We start from the raw sequence: 20,536 nt of genomic DNA, 5'->3' as shown, positions 1-20,536 counted from the left end.
GAGTGAGATTCCCTCAGCATTGCTGAGACTTGCTTCTGAGTAGAGCAGAGAGGCTTGCCCTCTGGCCCTGCGAACTAAGCGCGAGCGCCATTGAGTTCAATAGGAACCTTCAACGCAGCGAGCCTTTCCTCCGTGCAGCCCCGCACAGGATCTGCTTCCTCGTTCAGGTTTGCATCCTCCCCCAATGCAACGGCGGTGCAACCAGGAGCGGATCCCCCACCCCGGAAGAGCGTCCCTTCCCTCCCAAATTGGCCGTGTGCTCCAGAAAGGGGGGGGGAGAGACGCACCACTTGCCCGCCTCACCCAGCCCGGACGGGGGCGGGCGGAGAATGTCAGCTCGAACAACTTTTTACTGGGCTCCCGGCGGCAGGCGGTTTGTTTGTTTTTTAAAAAAGCGACCTTTTCAACTGCAGCGTGGAGGAAGCGATAAATGGCTAGAAAGGGGAGGTGGCTGACGCGCTGCACTCCCCAGGCCGCCGCTGCCTGTCCTGCCTGTGCATCTCGCTCCACCCCACCGCCGCTGCTACGGCAGCCGCGGAGGAAAAAGGCACCGGGATGCTGCCGCCCGGGACAAGGCACGGGGCCGAGACAGCTGCGCGGGGAACCTGGACGGCGCTCCTCCTCCCCCTCTCTCGCTCTTCCTTTCTCCCCGTAGCCTGCGCTGCCGCCACTGCCAGAGCAGCTGCGGAGGAAAGAGGCACCGGGATGCTGCCGCCCGGGGCAAGGCACGGGGCTGAGATGGCTGCATAGGGAACCTGGACGGCGCTCTTCCTCCTCCCCCTCTCTCTTGCTCTCCCGGCTTCAGCAAAAGGAACCCAAAGCCTCCGGAGCACAGCGGGGCCTCCCGCTGTGTTCCGGAGGATTCAGGTGGCTATCCCTGAAGCCTGGAGGGCGAGAGGGGTCAGTGCGCACCGACCCCTCTCGCTCTCCAGGCTTCAGCGAAAGCCTGCATTCGCTCCATAGGACGCACACACATTTCCCCTTCATTTTTGGAGGGGAAAAGGTGTGTCCTATAGAGCGAAAAATACGGTAATACAGTGGTACCTCGGGTTAAGTACTTAATTCATTCTGGAGGTCCATTCTTAACCTGAAACTGTTCTTAACCTGAAGCACCACTTTAGCTAATGCGGCCTCCTGCTGCCGCCGATAATTATTTATTATTTATACCCCGCCCATCTGGCTGGGTTTCCTCAGCCACTCTGGGCGGTTCCCAACAGAATATTAAACAGAATAAAACTTCAAACATTAAAAACTTCCCTAAACAGGGCTGCCTTCAGGTGTATGTGTGTATACATTGCATTAATCCAGAAACATAATGCCTAGGGTTGTCCCCCACTCAGTCCTAATCAGAATTGATGCACTGAAGTTAATGAGCATAACCAAGATCCATTTATTTCAGTTAATGGCTGCACAAAAGAGTAAAGCCGCAAGATAGCAGCTACACACCAGTAAACAGCTTCGATTGGCTAGCTAAACTAAGTGTGAGTAGCCAATGGATCTCAGACCCTGAGTTAGGAGTTAGGAACTTCCCCTGCATGTGAAGGCAGGCTGGTGGATTGAGTGGACAAGACCAGTAATGGGTCCAATGGTCAGGAAGGCGGTTTCTGCATGTACTGTAGAGAAAAGTGAGGGGCAGATGAGGCTTGTGAACCTGGGAAGGTTGCTCATCTTGGAGAAGGAAAAGTCTGATCCTAAACATCTGCTGCCTTTCGACTATACAGACAGCAACCAATTTATGTGTGTCTAATTGATGCACGACTGCGCACTCACAGCACAGCAACCTGGAAGTGGTCAGAAAAGGTGGAAGAATGGGGCAGTGGCAGAATGACACAGACCAGGCGGGGGTCAGGAATGTAACCCCTGCGCAAATCGGTAGTTGCGTGTACCCATTCGTGAAAAAGGCTTTGGGAATAAATCCCAAGGAAGAATGTGAACCCATTGCCTGCGGAACATGTTTAGGAGAAGAAAACCCTACACAAATCCAGAGTGAAATCCCTAAGACGGTCAGATGGCGCCTTGTACACCTCCTTCTGGAAACTCCTGCACCCAAGCTGGTATCAAATATATTCCTCTGCTGTCCTTTGGACCACATCAGCTAGGCCAAGAGGGGGGTCTTGTCATCCGGGCAGCTCAGGACCTCCATACACACTGCCTAGGCTTGTGCTCAGGATAGGTCATTTTGGTGCTGCTAACACAGCAAAAACAATACAGGAGGCAACAGTTATGAGTTACTGGTCTCTGTGGCCACAGCAGGTGCTGTAATTCTTCAGTGGTTTGACTTCAGCCCTGGAGGTGCACTCTGTTGTCTCTTGAGAAAGATAGATGCCAACAACTCTTGAGTAGGATTTATGTGGGCTCCATCTCTGGAATCTGAGTGCATAATCATTAATGGAAATTAGGGGGAGTTTTTGTGTTTTTTTAAACTCCATCCTTCAGTCATCCTAGGTGTGAGTACAGAAAGATAGATTCCTTCCTTCCTTCCTTTTATTTGCATGTGGCAAGGACATTTCCCAGCCAAAAGAATGCACATGACAAAGAGTTAATTCTTTATTTATTGTCATAGATAACAATAACAGTTGCTTCTACAGCTCTGGAGACCTACGCACACCAGTCTAGCATCTGGGCAGCTATTCCCAGGTCTTGTGCTCAATGGAGCAGTTGCAGCATCTGGAGAACACTCCCCCCCCCTCCACCAGCTTATGTCCCTTCCCTTGATGGGCTGTGCACATGTAGCTGGAGACCACACCTGTGTGGAAGCTGCTTTTGCTCTTCCTGCTTCAATTCTCTTCTGGTTCTGGGAGGCAGTGGTGCAGGGGAGGGAGGGGAAGCACCCAACCTTTCACTTTCACCTGGGCTGCCTCTTCCTCCAGCTCTGAAGCTTCCCCTGCCTCTAATTCTTGCATTCTGGCTAGTACAGGTCACCACAGACTACTGCCCCCTTCTCCTGAGTCAGACTCCAGCCCCGCTTCCCCCAGTGCATACTCACCAGTGTCTTGCCTTACTGACCTTGACATCATGCCACTCTTCAAGCATGCTTAAAACAGCTTACAGAATAGCATAACAAAACACCACAATAGCAAACATGACAACATACCAAAAACACATTTCAGTACTATACATATAACAAGACTGCATAAACAACACGCAGCATCCAATAGTAAAAATGGCAAGGGAACCCAACTGTTTCACCTTTGTCCTAGAAACACCCCTCCCATGCAGTTTCCCCCACTCCCTCTCCAGTGGCGACTTTCAAGGCTTCCAAAGGCAAATATGGATTTCTTTGGTCCTTATTTTGCATTTTCTGGGGTTGTGTTGCTCACATAGGCATTCAAGGAACTGTTGGAGGTGGAATTTGCCAGGATTAAAAAGGAGAAAACAGCCCTTCTAATGAAGGCCCAGCACTGGACAGACTGGTGGAAGAAGTCAGTGCAGAAGATCAAGCAGCTCTACGCATGAATCTGCCACCCTCTTCTGCCTTCACGTGTTCTCATTTCTCTCTCTGTAAGCAATATATCCACCCCCCCACACTTGAGTAAATATATTATTTAGCAATCAAGGCGTCCTTGTTTTCTAACACCCTGGGTTAACTGGTGAGGAATTGCAAATGGGAATTTGAATCAACTGCCAATCAGTTGAAACTCTTGACAACACCTCAGAAGGGTTCCCAGAGGAACAAAGAGGCTGCTTTACATCAGCTCAGACTGCATGTCTGGGTCTACTAGGGATGGATGACTCTGTCATTTTCACATTTTTGCAAGCTTAGAATCTAATCCTCTCAGCATCAAAAAAAGAACCATAAAATAAAAAGTTCTCCTGAAAACTTGTCAGCATTTTAGTCCATGTTTCTCCGTTTATACACATTTTTTAACACAGTTTTGTTGAATATACTCAGGATTCTGCCCAAGTAAGTCTTACTCATAGGTGACCCATTGAAATTAATGGGCCTGAATAATTACTAGAATATATTTACTGTGTCATTTTCACCAATATCATAGAATTGCAGAGCTGGAAGGGACCACGAGGATCATCTAGTCCAACCCCCCTGCAATGCAGGTATCTTTTTGCCCAACAATATGAAGTCCTTATGCACACTTTCCCCTGATATACACATTTTAGTACATGTTATTTGGTTGGAGAACTGCATTGCAGCATTTGGAAAAGAGTGAATTTGGAAGGAGAGTCAGGTTTCATTTCGTGAGTTGTTTTGGGAAATGTGAATTAAGTGGGAGAGGATTTGTGTTTTTCTGTCGAGGGTTTCTCCGGTTTCATCACCTCTTTCCTGCTCCATGAAAGTACACGGAGTGAAGAGGAAAAGCCTTCATAGGGATGGGCAAATCAGTCAGTTTCTCTCAGTTTCTCATTTTTCTAATCTTAAATTCCGTTCTCCATATTTCTACATCAGTTTGAAATTATGACTTTAAACTGTGGCCGGAAACCCCCCCCCCCGTCTTTTCCACACGCTCACCTGTAATGCACAAGCACCACACGCACACACACACACCTATCCCCATCCAGGAGACGACCCTTTAGAGGGCTGTCTTCCTTAAACAAAGCCTTCCGTAAATAAGGAAGCGCTATTTTGACAAAACTATATAGAATCCCGATCTTCCTTCATGCATTTCCCTTCAGTAGACCGGGCGAACGAACTCGAGGTCAGCCGGCTGCCGTCTCGACCAATCAGCGTTAGCGAACAGCGCCCCTAGTGGCGGCTACGCTGGTACTGCAGCCGGCATCCACCGCTTCCCTACTTTGACAGCTCACTAATACAATGTTTCCGGACTCAATTGACCGTGACTGATCTAATCAAATGTTGCTACATTGTATCTAAATTTGGGAAGTGCTTTGAACTTCAACAACCCTTTCTTCGGAAATTCACCAAAAATCAACGGTACCTTGGATTTTCATCGGACCACTTTTACTCGGCTCCAAATCACAAGGACTATCAAAGGGGGGTGGCTTGATACCAACCAGCCATAATCCCCCGACCGAGCAGGCACGTACACAGCGCTCCACCCGGATGACCTGAACACCTTGATAGCCGGCTTGATGGGCTTAGACGGCCAACCGACGGAAGACACAATAGCCTGCATATGATCGTGTATTCGGCTTCAGTCATAACAAAAGGACTATGACCGGGTTCCCTCCAGGGGGCAGGAAGCGGCGCCCCTTCCCTTTGTTTCTCCACTAGTAAAGGGGACGGGGGCATTCGCCAGGTGTGAAGATGCTCGAGTTACCTGCCCGACTCCTCCCTTGACTCCTCCTGTTCTCTATGTAATCATGATGTAAATATGATGTAATTTGAGGGTGTATCCAAGGGGATTAGCAAGTAATAAAAGTGATGGTCTCCTTTTGTTCGGGGCTTCCATCTTGCTTCACCTCGTGGGCGGTGGGGGCCCTGTCGCGACAGTCTTTGCTAATAAAGACCAAGCCTACTGGCTGCTGTTTTGCTCTGATTTTGCTCTGGTTGGTGTCTTCATTTCGTCCAAGAGAGCCCTCTGCGTTTCCGTTAACAGTTTGGCGACCGTGCTCAGGGACACTTGGTTCTCCTGCAAAGGTGAGAGGGGAGATAGAGGGGGATCGGGCGCCACTGGGCATCTTTAGCTCAGGGATCCCTTTTCTTCCTCTCCCTGCCTCCTCTTTGTGGGCGGTAATCAACCGTCACCAGAAGCCCAACCAGGGAGAGCAAAGGCGAGGTAAAGCCGGCTAAAGGAAAGGATCCCGGGATCTGCGGGGGACATCTTCGAACGTGAGTATGGTTTGAAGAAAACACACTGGGAGGGGGGAGGTAAAGTTACGTCTCCACGACAGCCAGACTTTCCTTCTTTCATTTCTAGCGTTACCCCTCGGAGTCGTCCGGGTGCGCCTTAAACACTCTTCTTTTCTCCCCCGATTCTCCCCCTCGGAGTGTGGCCAGGGAGGTCGCGGAACTTTACTATCAGACGATTACCCCTCGGAGTCGCCTGGGTACGTCTAAAACTTTCCCTTTTCTCCCAATTTCCCTTTCGGAATGTGGCCGGGGAAATTGTGACCCCTTTACTGTTTTCCGGCGTTACCCCTCGGAGTCGTCCGGGTATGCCTATCACTTTCCCTTTCTCTCCCCCAATTTCCTTTTCGGAGCGTGGCCGGGGAAATTGTGGTACTTTGTTTCCAGCGCTACCCCTCGGAGTCGCCCGAGAGCGCTAATTCTCATACTCTCTCCTGTTCTCCCCCGTTTTCCGTCTTGGAATTGAGTCCGGGAAAGCGTGGCCCTTTATTGTTTCTCTGACGTCCCTCCCTCGGAGTCGTCCGGAGGGGTCCTTCCGACCTTATTCTCTCCTATTCTCCCCCGTTTTCCGTCTTGGAATTGAGTCCGGGAAAGCGTGGCTCTTTACTGTCTTCCCTGACGTCCCTCCCTCGGAGTCGTCCGGAGGCGTCCTTCAAAATACTCTCTCACTCTCCCTGTCCTAAATATGCAAATGAAGCCGCCCCTCCTGCCTGGCGACTCTTGTTGAGGATGACCCGGGTATGTGAGAACGCAAGGTCATTTGCTTCCCTTCATAACTTGATCTGTTTCTCGGACCCCGATCTGGCATTGCATTGCGCAAGCGTTCAGTAGGGAATTCCGAACTTAGTCCGAAAGGCTAGGCAGGAGGCTGTCGTGGGGTTAGAGGGGTGGTTCACGAATTGGGGCCCCACACTAGGACTAGTTGCGCGCATGGTACTGAGGTAGAATTTAGAAATTGTGACTGGGTATCGGGTAGAGAGAGAGACCCGTGACTTTAAGGCAAATGTTTGAGGTTCCAGAGTAGTATGTTGAGTACAGTTAAATGGTAGACAGGATCAAGTTTAAGTAGGAATAAATAGAGCCGTTTTGACGAAATAAATCCCTAATGCTATAAGATAACTATTTCCCTGACCAAACACTATTTTTTCTCTATCCCTCCCTATCCTTCCTCCCTCCCTCGTCCCCCTTGTTTTTTCGTTCTTTGTTTGTTATAGTGTGCACCGCTAGCGAAATACCCCATCCTTGTGTATCAGAGAGATGGGAGCTCACGCTTCCCAACACTCTGATTGGGCTCCTCAGGGCGGCAAGGCTTCCACGAAGCCTTTCCGTACTGAGGAAGACCCCGATACCCCTCTGAATTTCGTTCTTTTGAATTGGAAGGAATTGAGAGGGAGAAAGGGACTCTCAAAATCCAGACTGAGGGATCTCTGCAACATCTCGTGGGTCGCTTTTACCCATCATCTGGAACCGCCTGCCCAATGGCCACCGCATGGTTCCTTCAACCTTGTGAAGATGCAAGCACTTAAATCCTATCTGGCCGACGAGAAGCCTCGCCAAATCTATTACCTCAATCTCTTTGTCGAGGCTCGCGAGTTGTTTAGGGACCAGCAAACGCATATCGTCCGCCAAATGGCCGTTTTAAAAACAGCCCGACCTCCCCCATATGACGAAATCAGGGCTCAGGAAGAGCAACTGGATAGGACTCTTGTCCCCTTCTACTACCCCGAACCTAGAGCCCCGCAGTTACCGGAGGGCAGGGCGAGGCCCGCTGGGGGGAGCACCGGACCGGGAGAAGACACGACCACTTCCCCAGTCACTACCCCACCCCGAGTGGAAGCGACCGTATCTCGGCCGGACTTTTCCGCTGGCACCTCAAAAACAGGAGAGGACCATCCTATTTTGGATGTACCGGCCCTTCCCAACGGACAACACTCTAATGGGGGGTCAGATGGACCGGTTGCCAGTCGAACGCGGACTAGGGAGACATTACTCAACGGAGATGTAGAGGGCGCATTTCCCTTAAGAGCATTGCCCATACCCCCCGTGAAAGAAGGAGACCCGCCTCGCATGGTCTTCACACATCAACCTTTCCTTACGTCGGACCTGATGAACTGGTCCGACAAAATGCCCTCCTTGAGAGACGACCCCGATAAGTGCCACCGCCAGGTGGCCACCATCTTCTCCACGCACAACCCCACATGGGCAGACGTTCACATGCTACTCGGAGCCCTCTTCAACGAGGCCGAGAAGAGAGAAATATTATCGAAGGCAGGAGAGGCTCTAAACCGCGAAAACTATCAATTAAATAGACCTGCCTCCATGGCCCCCTTGACTGCCCAGACATTACTTAACGACCCGGAATGGGACTACAACTCCACCGATGGCATATGGGCCCTAAAAATTTTCAAGAAGGCTATCCTAGATGGAATTAAAGCTGCTGGCCAGCGAACCGTAAATTGGACTAAAGTCCAAGCCGTCCTTCAAGGACCAGAGGAACATCCGTCCGACTATTATTCCCGTTTAGTCTCTGCAATAAAAACCTGGGGTGGTATAGACCCAGAAAGCCCCCAACATGAGGTCATAGTTAAAGGCTTCTTCAAAGACCAAGCCACAGCGGATATTAGAAAAGCCCTAAACGCACACCTCGGATACGACGGAAAGACCATTAGCGAAATCCTTTCCATCGCCAAATCCGTCTTTAATTCGAGGGACGAGCGGAGGAGAAAGGATTTAAAACCCGACTCTCCGAGGGTATTAGCATATGCAGGAGGGGTCCCACCATACAAGGATAGAAACAAACCAAACGGTCCAGAGTACCGAGACAAGCGTATCTGCTATAACTGCGAGGAAGTAGGACACGTCAGGAGATTTTGCCCCCTCCTGCCAGAAAATACAAGACCCGAGTACACAGACCCGAGGCCACACAGACCAGACTACCGCGAACCGTCACACCCCAAGTCTAGGGAATCATACCTTCCATACGGACATTTACCACCAACGGTCCAAACGCAACATCGAACTAACTTCGCTCCCCCACAACCAAGGCCCAGGAATCACGCTCAGGATCCTCTCAACCCCTTCAAACCGGCCGCCAACCCCGTCAGCCCAGCTCGCGAAATGGCCGTACAAGAATATCAAGAGCATTGACAATTAAAAGCAGATCCCGCCTCTTTCCCCTTTCTCTGTCCCGTCTTACAACTATCCTCCTCCGATCCTATTTGCACCATGCAAATAGACGGGCAACCCTATGATTGCCTCCTGGACACTGGAGCTACCTATTCCACCCTAACAAATAGTCATCTGACCCCCGGGGAACAAACCAGAACCGTAATGGGACTGGATGGAATTCCCAGGAGTTGCCCTCTTTCCAAACCTGCAAGGGTCTCCGTCGGCCCCCTATCTGTCAAACATACTTTCCTGCTCACATCTAGCCCCGTCAACCTTTTGGGTAGGGATCTGCTCTGTAAATTAAACGCTACAATTCAATGCGGACAAGAGGGAATCTATTTGCACATGCCTAATGAATCCATCTTCGGCTTCCAAGGAATGTTACAAGAAGCCCACAATCCCACCATTGACCTTCCGCCTGAACTCTTAAATAGTGTCTCCCCTTCTCTATGGGGAACTGAGTCAACCTCAGTAGGACTCTTAAAATCTGCAACCCCGGTAAAAGTAAACTACAGGAAAGATCAACCCTTCCCGTGCACCAAACAATATCCCCTTCCTCAAGAGGCCATAGATGGGTTGACCCCGATGATCGATGAATTCCTGAAAATGGGAGTTCTAGTTCCATGCGCCTCCCCATGCAACACTCCCCTCCTCCCCGTCAAGAAACCAAATACCAATCCCATCAAATGGCGTTTAGTACAAGACCTTAGGCTCGTGAATGCCTTCGTCATCCCCAGGCACTCTGTGGTAGCTAACCCACACCACCTCTTGAGCACGATTCCGGAGAGAACTGTGGTATACTCCGTCATAGATCTATGCTCAGCTTTCTTCAGCATCCCCGTAGACCCAGACAGCCAATTCCTATTCGCCTTTACATGGCAGACAGGACAACTAACGTGGACTCGATTACCCCAAGGATATGTAGAGTCCCCGGCAATCTTCTCATCTATACTTCATCAAGATTTAGCTGACGTGACACTGCCAAAAGGCTCCGCTCTCAGGCTTTACGTAGACGACATCTTACTCTGTGCTCAAGACTTCGAATCCTGCCAAACCGACACTATAACTCTCCTAAACATACTAGCACAGAAGGGACACAAAGTATCCCCAAAAAAGATACAGTTTTGTAAAAAGGAAGTCAAATATCTTGGCCACATCCTAGGAGAGGGCACTCGTGCCCTAACCACAGACAGAATCGAGGCAATAACAAAATTACCCCTGCCAAAAACTAAAAGACAACTTCGGGGCTTCATCGGAATGAGCGGGTTTTGCCGCGCATGGATTCCCCGCTATGGAGAATTCACCCGGCCACTTACAGCAATGACACACGAAGATTCCCCCGACCAACTTCGATGGTCGGCAGAGGCACTCGAGGCTTTTGAGTCCATTAAAAGGGAACTGAGGACCTCACCTGCCCTTGGACTCCCAGACTATAGGCTCCCCTTTTCCTTGTACGTACACGAAAACAAAGGGGTAGCCTCCGGGGTCCTTACCCAACCCTTTCAAGGAAAAAACAGACCCGTCGCTTACTACAGCCTTCAACTAGACACCACTGTACTAGGGCATGTGGGTTGCCTTAGAGCAGTAGCAGCAGCGGCACTGCTCCTAGAGAAAGCACAGGAGACTGTTCTGGGGCACAACTTAACCGTCAACGTTCCCCATGCTGTCGCCACCCTCCTTAGCTTACAAGGGTGTCAACGCTTCACCATACAACGCTTAAACAAATACGAGGCCATCCTCCTGAGCCCGTCTAACGTGACCATAAGGAGAGTGAACACGCTTAACCCCGCAACCCTCTTGCCCCTTCCCGACGATGGTACCCCGCACCACGACTGCTCACAAATAGTCCGCCATATGGAGAAACCACGAGAAGACCTCGACTACCTCCCTTTACCCAATCCCGACCTCATTTTATACACTGACGGAAGCTCCAAGATTGTAGATGGCGAGCGGAAAACTGGATATGCTGTAGTGACTGACAGCGAGACCCTAGAGGCACGACCTGTGCACCCAAAATACAGCGCACAGGCCGCCGAACTTATCGCCCTAATCAGAGCTTGTGAATTAGGCGCAGGGCAACGAATCAATATCTACACAGACTCAAAGTATTGTTTTGGATTAGTGCATGCCACTGGCCAAATCTGGTTACAAAGAGGCTTCCTGACGGCAGCCGGTACCCAAATTGCACACGCTCCCTTAGTGCAGCGACTTATGAACTCCATACACCTACCCGAAGCCATCGCGGTAGTCCACTGTAAAGCACATACTAAGGGGCGAGACCAGGTCTCCATAGGGAATCGATGTGCCGACCGGGCAGCGCAAGAAGCAGCCCTCCTACCCCTCACTACAGACAACGAATTCCAAGGACCCCAAGTCCCATCAGATATAGACTTTGCCGAGATGTACAGAACAGCGACCCCAGAAGAGATTACAGGTTGGGAAGAGCAAGGAGCCCACTTACAAAATGGTGTTTGGTATTTCCCAGACAAGAGACTCATAATGCCCAGATTGTGGGTACCCAAGCATTTGAGAATATTACACCAACGTACACATTGGGGAAGAGACAAACTTATTGATACAATGCAGCGCTGTTGGTATGCCCCTGGGCTCACCCAGGCTGCTAAAGCTGCCGTCAAAAATTGCCATACTTGCCAAGCCTTTAACCCAAAACACGCCGCCAGGTGCCCTCCGGGAGCCAGGCCATGGGCTTTCGTCCCTTTCGAAAGTCTCCAAGTAGATTTCATAGATCTACCCCCCTGCCACGGCTACAAACACGCTCTGGTCATCATCGATCAATTAACAGGGTGGGTAGAGTGCTTCCCTACCCGCAGAACAACTGCCCAGATAGTCGCAAAGATCCTATTACAAGAAATAATACCAAGGTTCGGTGTCCCCAGACATATAGACAGCGACAGGGGTTCACATTTCACATCCGATATAATTCAACAGGTAGCCACCGCTCTAGGAGTAAAATGGAAGCTCCATACCCCATACCACCCCCCTTCTTCCGGGCAGGTGGAGAGAATGAACCAACAACTAAAGTCCCAATTAGGAAAACTCTGTACGGACACAGGGATTAAATGGTTAAATGCTCTTCCCTTAGTCCTACATAATTTAAGGGCATGCCCCCGCGGTAGCCTTAAACTATCACCATATGAATTACTGTTTGGCAGACCCTCTCCCGTATACAACACTCAATTCCCTACCTCAGAATTGGAGGTCGGTGAATCTGAACTAACCAAATATGTAACGCAACTCCAGAAGCAACTAACCCTTCTTCACAAATATGCAGCTGCAAGCCAGAACATCCCACTGGATGAGAATGTTCACCCATACCAGCCAGGTGACTGGATACTAGCCAAAACCTATCAAAAGGTACCCCTGCAGCCCACCTGGGAGGGCCCCTACCAAGTACTTTTAACCACCCCAACTTCTGTTAAGGTAGCGGAAAAGACAGCTTGGATACACCATACCCGCTGCAAGCCCGCGTTGCCACCCGAGCCTTCCACGGACGACTCACCCTACTGCACCCCAACTACACCGGGGGACGGCGATACCGACTCAGAGGAACAACAGACCGGACCTGATCGGGGCACGAATCGGGCCCAACAGACCGGACCTGATCGGGGCACGAATCGGGCCCAACAGACCGGACCTGATCGGGGCACGAATCGGGCCCAACAGACCGGACCTGATCGGGGCACGAATCGGGCCCAACAGACCGGACCCGAACCACCAACTTCACCCGCCCATTGGTCTTCTGAACTCATCACGACTACAGAAAACGCAGAGCAACCTTCAATCCGCCTCCGACTCCGTAAAATCCCCACAGCTTCATCTGACAGCTCCATTTGACAGCTCCATCTGACAGCTCCATCTGACAGCTCCATCTGACAGCTCCATTTGACAGCTCCACCTGACAGCTCCATTTGACAGCTCCATTTGACAGCTCCATCTGACAGCTCCATCTGACAGCTTTATTTGACAGCTCCATTTGACAGCTTCATCTGACAGCTCCATTTGACAGCCCCGTCTGACAGCTTCACCAACTGACACGCTATGGACACCAACGCACCCAAACTCTTCCTCTTCTCCATCCTCATCGCAACCACTCTTTCCCATCCCACCACCGCCTCACATGCATCATGCCCTGGATTACAAACTCAATACAAATATCTTCATTTCGGGATTATTGACATGGTGAAACCCGGAACATTGGATCGCTTGGGGGACTTCGACTTCTGTCTACCTGAGACCCGCACCCTTCTCCGACACTCCGTACTACCGACTCTTGCTACACACCAATCCTGGGAACTCTTTATTCGCTCTACCTCCTACACGCCACTCGGAAAACTCATCCTCACCCGAGATGGCCCGTGGTACCGCGCCCACTGCATCAATGGCTCTTATACAACCTTTTCCGACGGCACCCCCCAACAAACAATTAACTGGACACTTCTGGACAATGGTGGCGGTGAGTCGGTCTATACTGACAAAAATCACCCCACAGACCACCTAATCTACGGCTTCTATTGCCAAAGAGTCGACACTGCCCCCCGTCACACCACCTTACAGGGAGTCTGTCTCCGACGATATTGTTGCATTTGGGACATTGGCACCGCTGCCACCTGGGACGGCAAGGCATACCTAGAAGGCTGGCATCACTCCACTGCACCACCAGCTCAATGGGATACCACCGGGCCACAAAGATGCGGAGGTTTGACCACAAACCTCACCTACTTGCTCCGACAAGATCCACTTCACCCTGCTGGGACCGCACCTCGACAAAGGGGGGAACTGTCAATATCTGAAAACCCCACCACCCATAATGACCTTCTGTCCACCTGGCATTCAAATACCTACGTAAAACTAATCTCTCAAATTGCCAAACAAACTACCACGGACAATTGCTGGATCTGTGCCAATGCCCCCGCACACCTCCACAGTGGCATACCATTCCTCGGAATACCCCTTACTCTGCAACAACATCTCTCCGCGGACATACGGTCTTGGAACCTGACCGCTGTGAATCTGACCCACCAGTACATCTACCTCAACGGACCCACTAAAGGCGACCTCTGCCGGAAGTTCAGCGGCAAAGACAAAGTCATTGGCGAGAGCACCTGTAAGTACACCATTGATATTACTTTGACTGGCAGAATCACCCTATGGCAACAAGGCAACCCCTCCACCCATCCCAGCGTGCTGTCTGCGTGGAGGCGCGTTATGAGTTTGCCCGACTCCTGGGACCCCTCCCCCGTCTCCCAATGCTTCTTTCGCACTTTCCTTACCGGTCGTATAGACTCGTGCCTGCAAGGGTTGTTCTGGGTATGTGGCCACCGTGGCTATGTATGGGCCAGCCCCCATTCCCAAGGAACTTGCTACCTCGGACTGATCTTGCCTGGGATCCGAGTCACCCGCGATCTCCCTCCCGGAAGAAGGCGAAACAAAAGGGCTAAGGACTTGTCGAAACTCTCCGACGTGACAGCCAATGGAGAAACTTATGGCCGGGCCCTTTTTCCCGCCTACGGGGCTGGTTCCAACCATGTTGACATTCTCAAGCTAACGGACATTCTCCTAAATTTTATGGAAGAGTCAAATGCTGCCACCCAATCTATCCTAACGGAATTAACAGAGGTCAGACAAACGGCGATCCAGAACCGCTTGGCTTTGGACTATGTTCTTGCTTCGACCGGAGGAGTATGTGCCCTTGTGGGAACCGAATGCTGCACATACATCTCCGATCAAACCCTAAATATTACTGGACACCTCAACAATATTCATAAACTAACAGATGAACTAAAGGACATTCAACATGAGGGACTGTCGGATGCTCAGTTCTGGAATTGGCTGCCGGGGTCCGCGTGGATAAAACAACTCATGGGAAACGGACTCCTGATTCTGATCACTGTTACCATCTGCATTGCTGTTTTTTGCTGCGCCATTCACTGCTTCCCGATGTGCTGTCAAAACTGCGGCTCTTGCGCTTCAGCTCTTCGTCCGCGAACATCCATGCCTGCCCCAAGGACCTCATCAACCCTCATCGAAATGGGACCCCTGAAGAACACGCAGAGCCTAAGTCCTAGGTATGATTTGTCAGACTTTTATTGATTTGTGCGGAGAGAAGGATTGCGCGGTCTTGCACCTTCGCAATCTTATCTCCGAAGGGGGGAACTGTGGCCGGAAACCCCCCCCCCGTCTTTTCCACACGCTCACCTGTAATGCACAAGCACCACACGCACACACACACACCTATCCCCATCCAGGAGACGACCCTTTAGAGGGCTGTCTTCCTTAAACAAAGCCTTCCGTAAATAAGGAAGCGCTATTTTGACAAAACTATATAGAATCCCGATCTTCCTTCATGCATTTCCCTTCAGTAGACCGGGCGAACGAACTCGAGGTCAGCCGGCTGCCGTCTCGACCAATCAGCGTTAGCGAACAGCGCCCCTAGTGGCGGCTACGCTGGTACTGCAGCCGGCATCCACCGCTTCCCTACTTTGACAGCTCACTAATACAATGTTTCCGGACTCAATTGACCGTGACTGATCTAATCAAATGTTGCTACATTGTATCTAAATTTGGGAAGTGCTTTGAACTTCAACAACCCTTTCTTCGGAAATTCACCAAAAATCAACGGTACCTTGGATTTTCATCGGACCACTTTTACTCGGCTCCAAATCACAAGGACTATCAAAGGGGGGTGGCTTGATACCAACCAGCCATAATCCCCCGACCGAGCAGGCACGTACACAGCGCTCCACCCGGATGACCTGAACACCTTGATAGCCGGCTTGATGGGCTTAGACGGCCAACCGACGGAAGACACAATAGCCTGCATATGATCGTGTATTCGGCTTCAGTCATAACAAAAGGACTATGACCGGGTTCCCTCCAGGGGGCAGGAAGCGGCGCCCCTTCCCTTTGTTTCTCCACTAGTAAAGGGGACGGGGGCATTCGCCAGGTGTGAAGATGCTCGAGTTACCTGCCCGACTCCTCCCTTGACTCCTCCTGTTCTCTATGTAATCATGATGTAAATATGATGTAATTTGAGGGTGTATCCAAGGGGATTAGCAAGTAATAAAAGTGATGGTCTCCTTTTGTTCGGGGCTTCCATCTTGCTTCACCTCGTGGGCGGTGGGGGCCCTGTCGCGACAGTCTTTGCTAATAAAGACCAAGCCTACTGGCTGCTGTTTTGCTCTGATTTTGCTCTGGTTGGTGTCTTCATTTCGTCCAAGAGAGCCCTCTGCGTTTCCGTTAACAAAACCCATGAAAGTTCATAAGCATTCTAGTGCAATTCTTTTCCTAATGTACACGTTCTTTTGTGGAATTTCCCCCAATATGCACAATTTTGCAGAGCAGTTTTCCCTAGTATGCACAATTTTGTGTTCAGTATTGGTTTATACGTTGTTTCAGAAAGTGCAGATTAGATATGTTGCCCTTTAAATGAGAGCTGGAACCGATTCCCTCCTCACCCACAGCTCATGCTCTGGAATATCTATGACCCTGTTTTTCCAGAGTAAGGTATTGCATAAGGAAATGTTGAATAAAAAATAGTTTCATTAAGACTAAAAGAATTTCCTGCTGAACCTGCCTGGCAAGTCCAACTCCATGGGTTTCAGCAATTCCTTTCCCAATATCTCATTCCCATCTCCCTTGATAAGAACAGCCTTTCACAAAGAAACCCTCACCAACTTATAAATTGTCCCTGCAGCAAATCAACAACTTAAGAGGTTTGCTGCTCCCTCCTCCCCTCTGGGGATTTTATATAATCAATCAATCAATTAATTAATTATATAAATATGCATGTACTGTTATGTCATTAAAATGTATCAATACAGTTTACAACAATAAAAACATAAAACCACACAATAAAAGCCAGTGAACTATAGTGGTACCTCGGGTAACATACGCTTCAGGTTACAGACTCCGCTAACCCAGAAATAATACCTCGGTCTTCCATAAATTTTCCCATTGGGCCATGGTTATTGAATGGCCAAAATCCTGGGACCACCTCACCATTGCCACTGTTACCTCCTCCTCCTTAACTGTCCAGTCAAGGAGGAGTCGGTAAGTTTTGGAAAGAGTTTTTCTTGTGGTACATGACACCAGTCAAGCTTGCAAAAATCTACCATTTGCCCGATAATAAATGTTGGAAATGTAAAGAAACTGAAGGTACATTCTTTCACCTTTGGTGGACGTGCCCAAGGATTAAGACTTTCTGGGAGATGATATATAATGAAATGAAAAAGGTATTTAAATATACCTTCTTGAAGAAACCAGAGGCCTTTCTCCTGGGCATGGTCGGCCAATTGGTGTTAAAGAAGGATAGAACTTTTTTTATGTACGCTACAACAGCAGCAAGAATACTCATTGCAAAGTACTGGAAGACACAAGATCTACCCACCTTGGAAGAATGGCAGATGAAAGTGATAGACTATATGGAATTGGCGGAAATGACTGGCAGAATCCGAGACCAGGGAGCAGAGTCGGTGGAAGAAGATTGGAAGAAATTTAAAGATTATTTACAGAAACATTGTAAAATTAAGGAATGCTAAAATGATGTCGGAATGAAATGAAGCGGTTTTAGCAACAATGTTAAAAAGGAGTATGTAAAAATGGATTGTTAATAGATGAAAATATAAAGTTATAATATGTTAGGACAAAGAATTAAGATAAAAACAAAGAGGGAAAGGTTTTGCTGAATTAACCATTCGAACTAGAATACAAAAAAGGGAGGTGTGAGGAGGTCAGGGAAACAAGTAAATGAAAGGCAAGACATGGAAAGATGGATTTATTTTTAATTGTTTTTATTTCCTCTGTATTTTGTATTTTTTGTTTTCTTTTTTCTATTTCTTTATTACTTCTGTAATTTCTTTTGAAATTTTAATAAATATCATTTTAAAAAAAAGACGAAAGAGTTTTTCTTTTAGACTTTACAAGATCAGATTCGAATCAGGAAATTTCTACTGAGAACCCCTTTTGTTTGTCAGATATAAATTTTTCAAATAACTGATGGTATTGGAACCAGTCTGAACTGTGTTGTCTTATTTCCTCAATTTTTTTAAAATTTTATTTGGTTATCTTCATTTTTTAGAAGTATTTTATATGTTGGCCAGCTTTCCTGAGTATTTTTCCGTTTTACTGCTATGGCTTCTACTGGAGAAGTCCACCATGGGACTTTAGGTTCCATCAGGTCTTTATATTTTTCCCACACAGCAAAGAGTGACCTTCTTATTATATGGTTGGTAAAAATGTTATGAATTTTCGCTTTTCCATATATTAGGTAGGCGTGCCATCCCCAACGGTTGTCAAAACCTTCCAGGTCCAGGAGGTCCGGATCCTGCAACGTGCACCAATCTTTTAGCCAGGTGAAACAGGCTGCCTCGTAGTAAAGTTTTAGGTCGGGTAGGGAAAAGCCTCCTCTCTCTTTTATGTCTATTAAGATCAGGTGTTTAATCCTAGGTTTCTTCCCTTCCCACAGAAATTTGGAAATTTCTCTTTGCCATATCTTGAGACAACCTGCTTCACCCAGTATCGGAATCATTTGAAATAAAAAGATTAATTTTGGAAGCACATTCATCTTTATAATGGAAATCCTACCCAGAAATGTTAATTTTAGTTTACTCCAAGTTACCAAGTTTTTTCTAATCTCTAGCCAAGTTTTGGTGTAATTATCCTGAAATAAGTTTATGTTCTTGGGGGTGATCCAAATACCCAAGTATTTCGCTTTTGAAGAGATTTTCAGGCCCAATATTTTTTCTAAGTCGTCCTTTTCTTCTGTGGTTACATTTTTAACAAGCATTTTTGTTTTTGTTATATTCAGCTTAAAGCCTGCCACTTCTCCAAATTCTTTAATCAGTTCCAGCACTCTTTTCAGACTTTCTTTAGGGTTTTCAGTCATAACAAGTAGATCGTCCGCGAAAGCTTCAATTTTATATGTTTTGTTTCCCAGAGTGATGCTTTTAACAAGCTGATCCCTTCTTATCTGATTGTTCAAGACTTCCATCACCAAGATAAATATCAGTGGAGACAGTGGGCAGCCCTGTCTGGTTCCCTTGTTTATTTTGCACTCCTCAGTAATTCTTCCGTTGATGATCAATTTTGCATATTGTTCCGAATAGATGGCATTTATTCCTTTACAAATATTTTCTCCCAGTCTGATTTCTTCCATTAATTTTTTCATAAACTTCCAGGTCACGTTATCAAAAGCTTTTTCAGCGTCTACCAACATAATAGTTGCTGGTTTATCAATTTTAATATCCAAATATTCTAATACATTAATCACATGTCTAATATTGGATTTCATAAATCGTCCGGGAAGAAATCCGGTTTGATCTTTATGAATTATCTCTTTCAGCACCATTTTTTATCTATTTGCAAGAATGTCTGCGAATATCTTGTTATTTAGCAGTGCAATGGGTCTGTAATTGGCCATGTTTGAGGCATCTGTTCCCTGTTTATGGATAAGAGTAATAAAGCTGTCCTTCCAGGTTTTCGGAAGTTTTCCATTTGCCAGAATATTATTCATTAGGTCTTTCATGGGAAGAAATAATGCTTGTTCTAACTTTTTATAGTAATTAGCTGGAAGACCATCTGGGCCCTGTGTCTTTCCTAATTTTGATCTCTGTATAGCTTGTTGCACCTCCATAGCTGTTATTGGTGAGTTCAAGATTTCAGTTTTTTCCTTAGGTATTATTGGTAGTTTATTTTTGCCCAAATAATCAATTATTTTTTCTAGAGTCTCTGGACCTTCTTTATATAGTTTTCCGAAAAAACTAGCAAAGTTTTTACTAATTTCCTTCGGTTCTTGAATCCATTTGTTTTCAATTTTAATTTTATTGATAATTCTATCTTCCTTTTTCTTCTTTAATTGCCAGGCCAGAAGTTTACCAGGTTTATTTGCAAACTCAAAATTTCTATGTCTCAACCATTTTATCTTCCATTCTATCTCTTCATTTATTATCATGGAGAATTGCATCTGTAAAATTTTTATACTTTGCTTAATTAGTTCATCATCTGGTTTTTGGAAAAGGATCCTTTCCTTTTTTCTAATTTCCTCCCAGATCTCCATTTTCTTCTTCTCCTTTATTTTCCTTTGGCATTCACAAACTGTTACACGATTAGAGAGAACTTTCAAAAAATGCAACATCGATGGTATCTAACACCATGGAAACTTTCAAAAATGTATAAAAATGTGTCAAGTAATTGTTGGAGATGCGGAGACTCAGGAACATTCTACCATATGTGGTGGACATGTAGGAAAATACAGGTATTCTGGGAGAGTATACATGCAGAACTGCAAAAAATGCTAAAGATCTCTTTCAATAAAAAACCAGAGGCCTGCCTCCTGGGAATAACAGATTTGGATATTCCACAAAAGAGGAAGGGTATCTTTTTATATGCGACGGCGGCAGCAAGAGTTTTGATCGCAGCAAAATGGAAGAGTAATGAAATCCCCTCTATACAAGATTGGATCCAAAAGCTGACAGAATATGCCGAATTAGATGGTTTATCAGAAAAAATAAAGAATAAATCAAAACAGGAATTTGTTTCTAAATGGGAGGTTTTCAAAGAATATCTGAAAAATAAATATAGTAGTTT

The 20,536-nt window shown here is 47.6% G+C and overlaps 1 protein-coding gene and 1 long non-coding RNA gene across 4 annotated transcripts in view; one reads left to right on the top strand and one right to left on the bottom strand.

Moving 5' to 3' along the window:
- CCDC180 (coiled-coil domain containing 180) overlaps window positions 1-3,820 on the top strand; it is a 60,415-nt gene extending 56,595 nt beyond the window's left edge. For all 3 annotated transcript variants that reach the window (XR_014543827.1, XM_083596250.1, XM_083596249.1), the window contains exon 38: window positions 3,325-3,820. Coding sequence is in view for 2 of the 3 variants with exons in the window: in XM_083596250.1 (XP_083452376.1) it covers window positions 3,325-3,456 (132 nt within the window). In the remaining variant the exon portion in view is untranslated. The remainder of the gene's footprint in view (window positions 1-3,324) is intronic.
- LOC310754580 overlaps window positions 1-20,536 on the bottom strand; it is a 49,136-nt gene that overhangs the window by 26,889 nt on the left and 1,711 nt on the right. The gene's annotated exons all lie outside the window — the stretch shown is intronic.

The sequence above is a fragment of the Podarcis filfolensis genome (genome assembly GCF_964270895.1).
Source record: "Podarcis filfolensis genome assembly, chromosome: Z".
Taxonomy (NCBI): domain Eukaryota; kingdom Metazoa; phylum Chordata; class Lepidosauria; order Squamata; family Lacertidae; genus Podarcis; species Podarcis filfolensis.
This window is presented reverse-complemented; position numbering and strand designations above follow the sequence as displayed.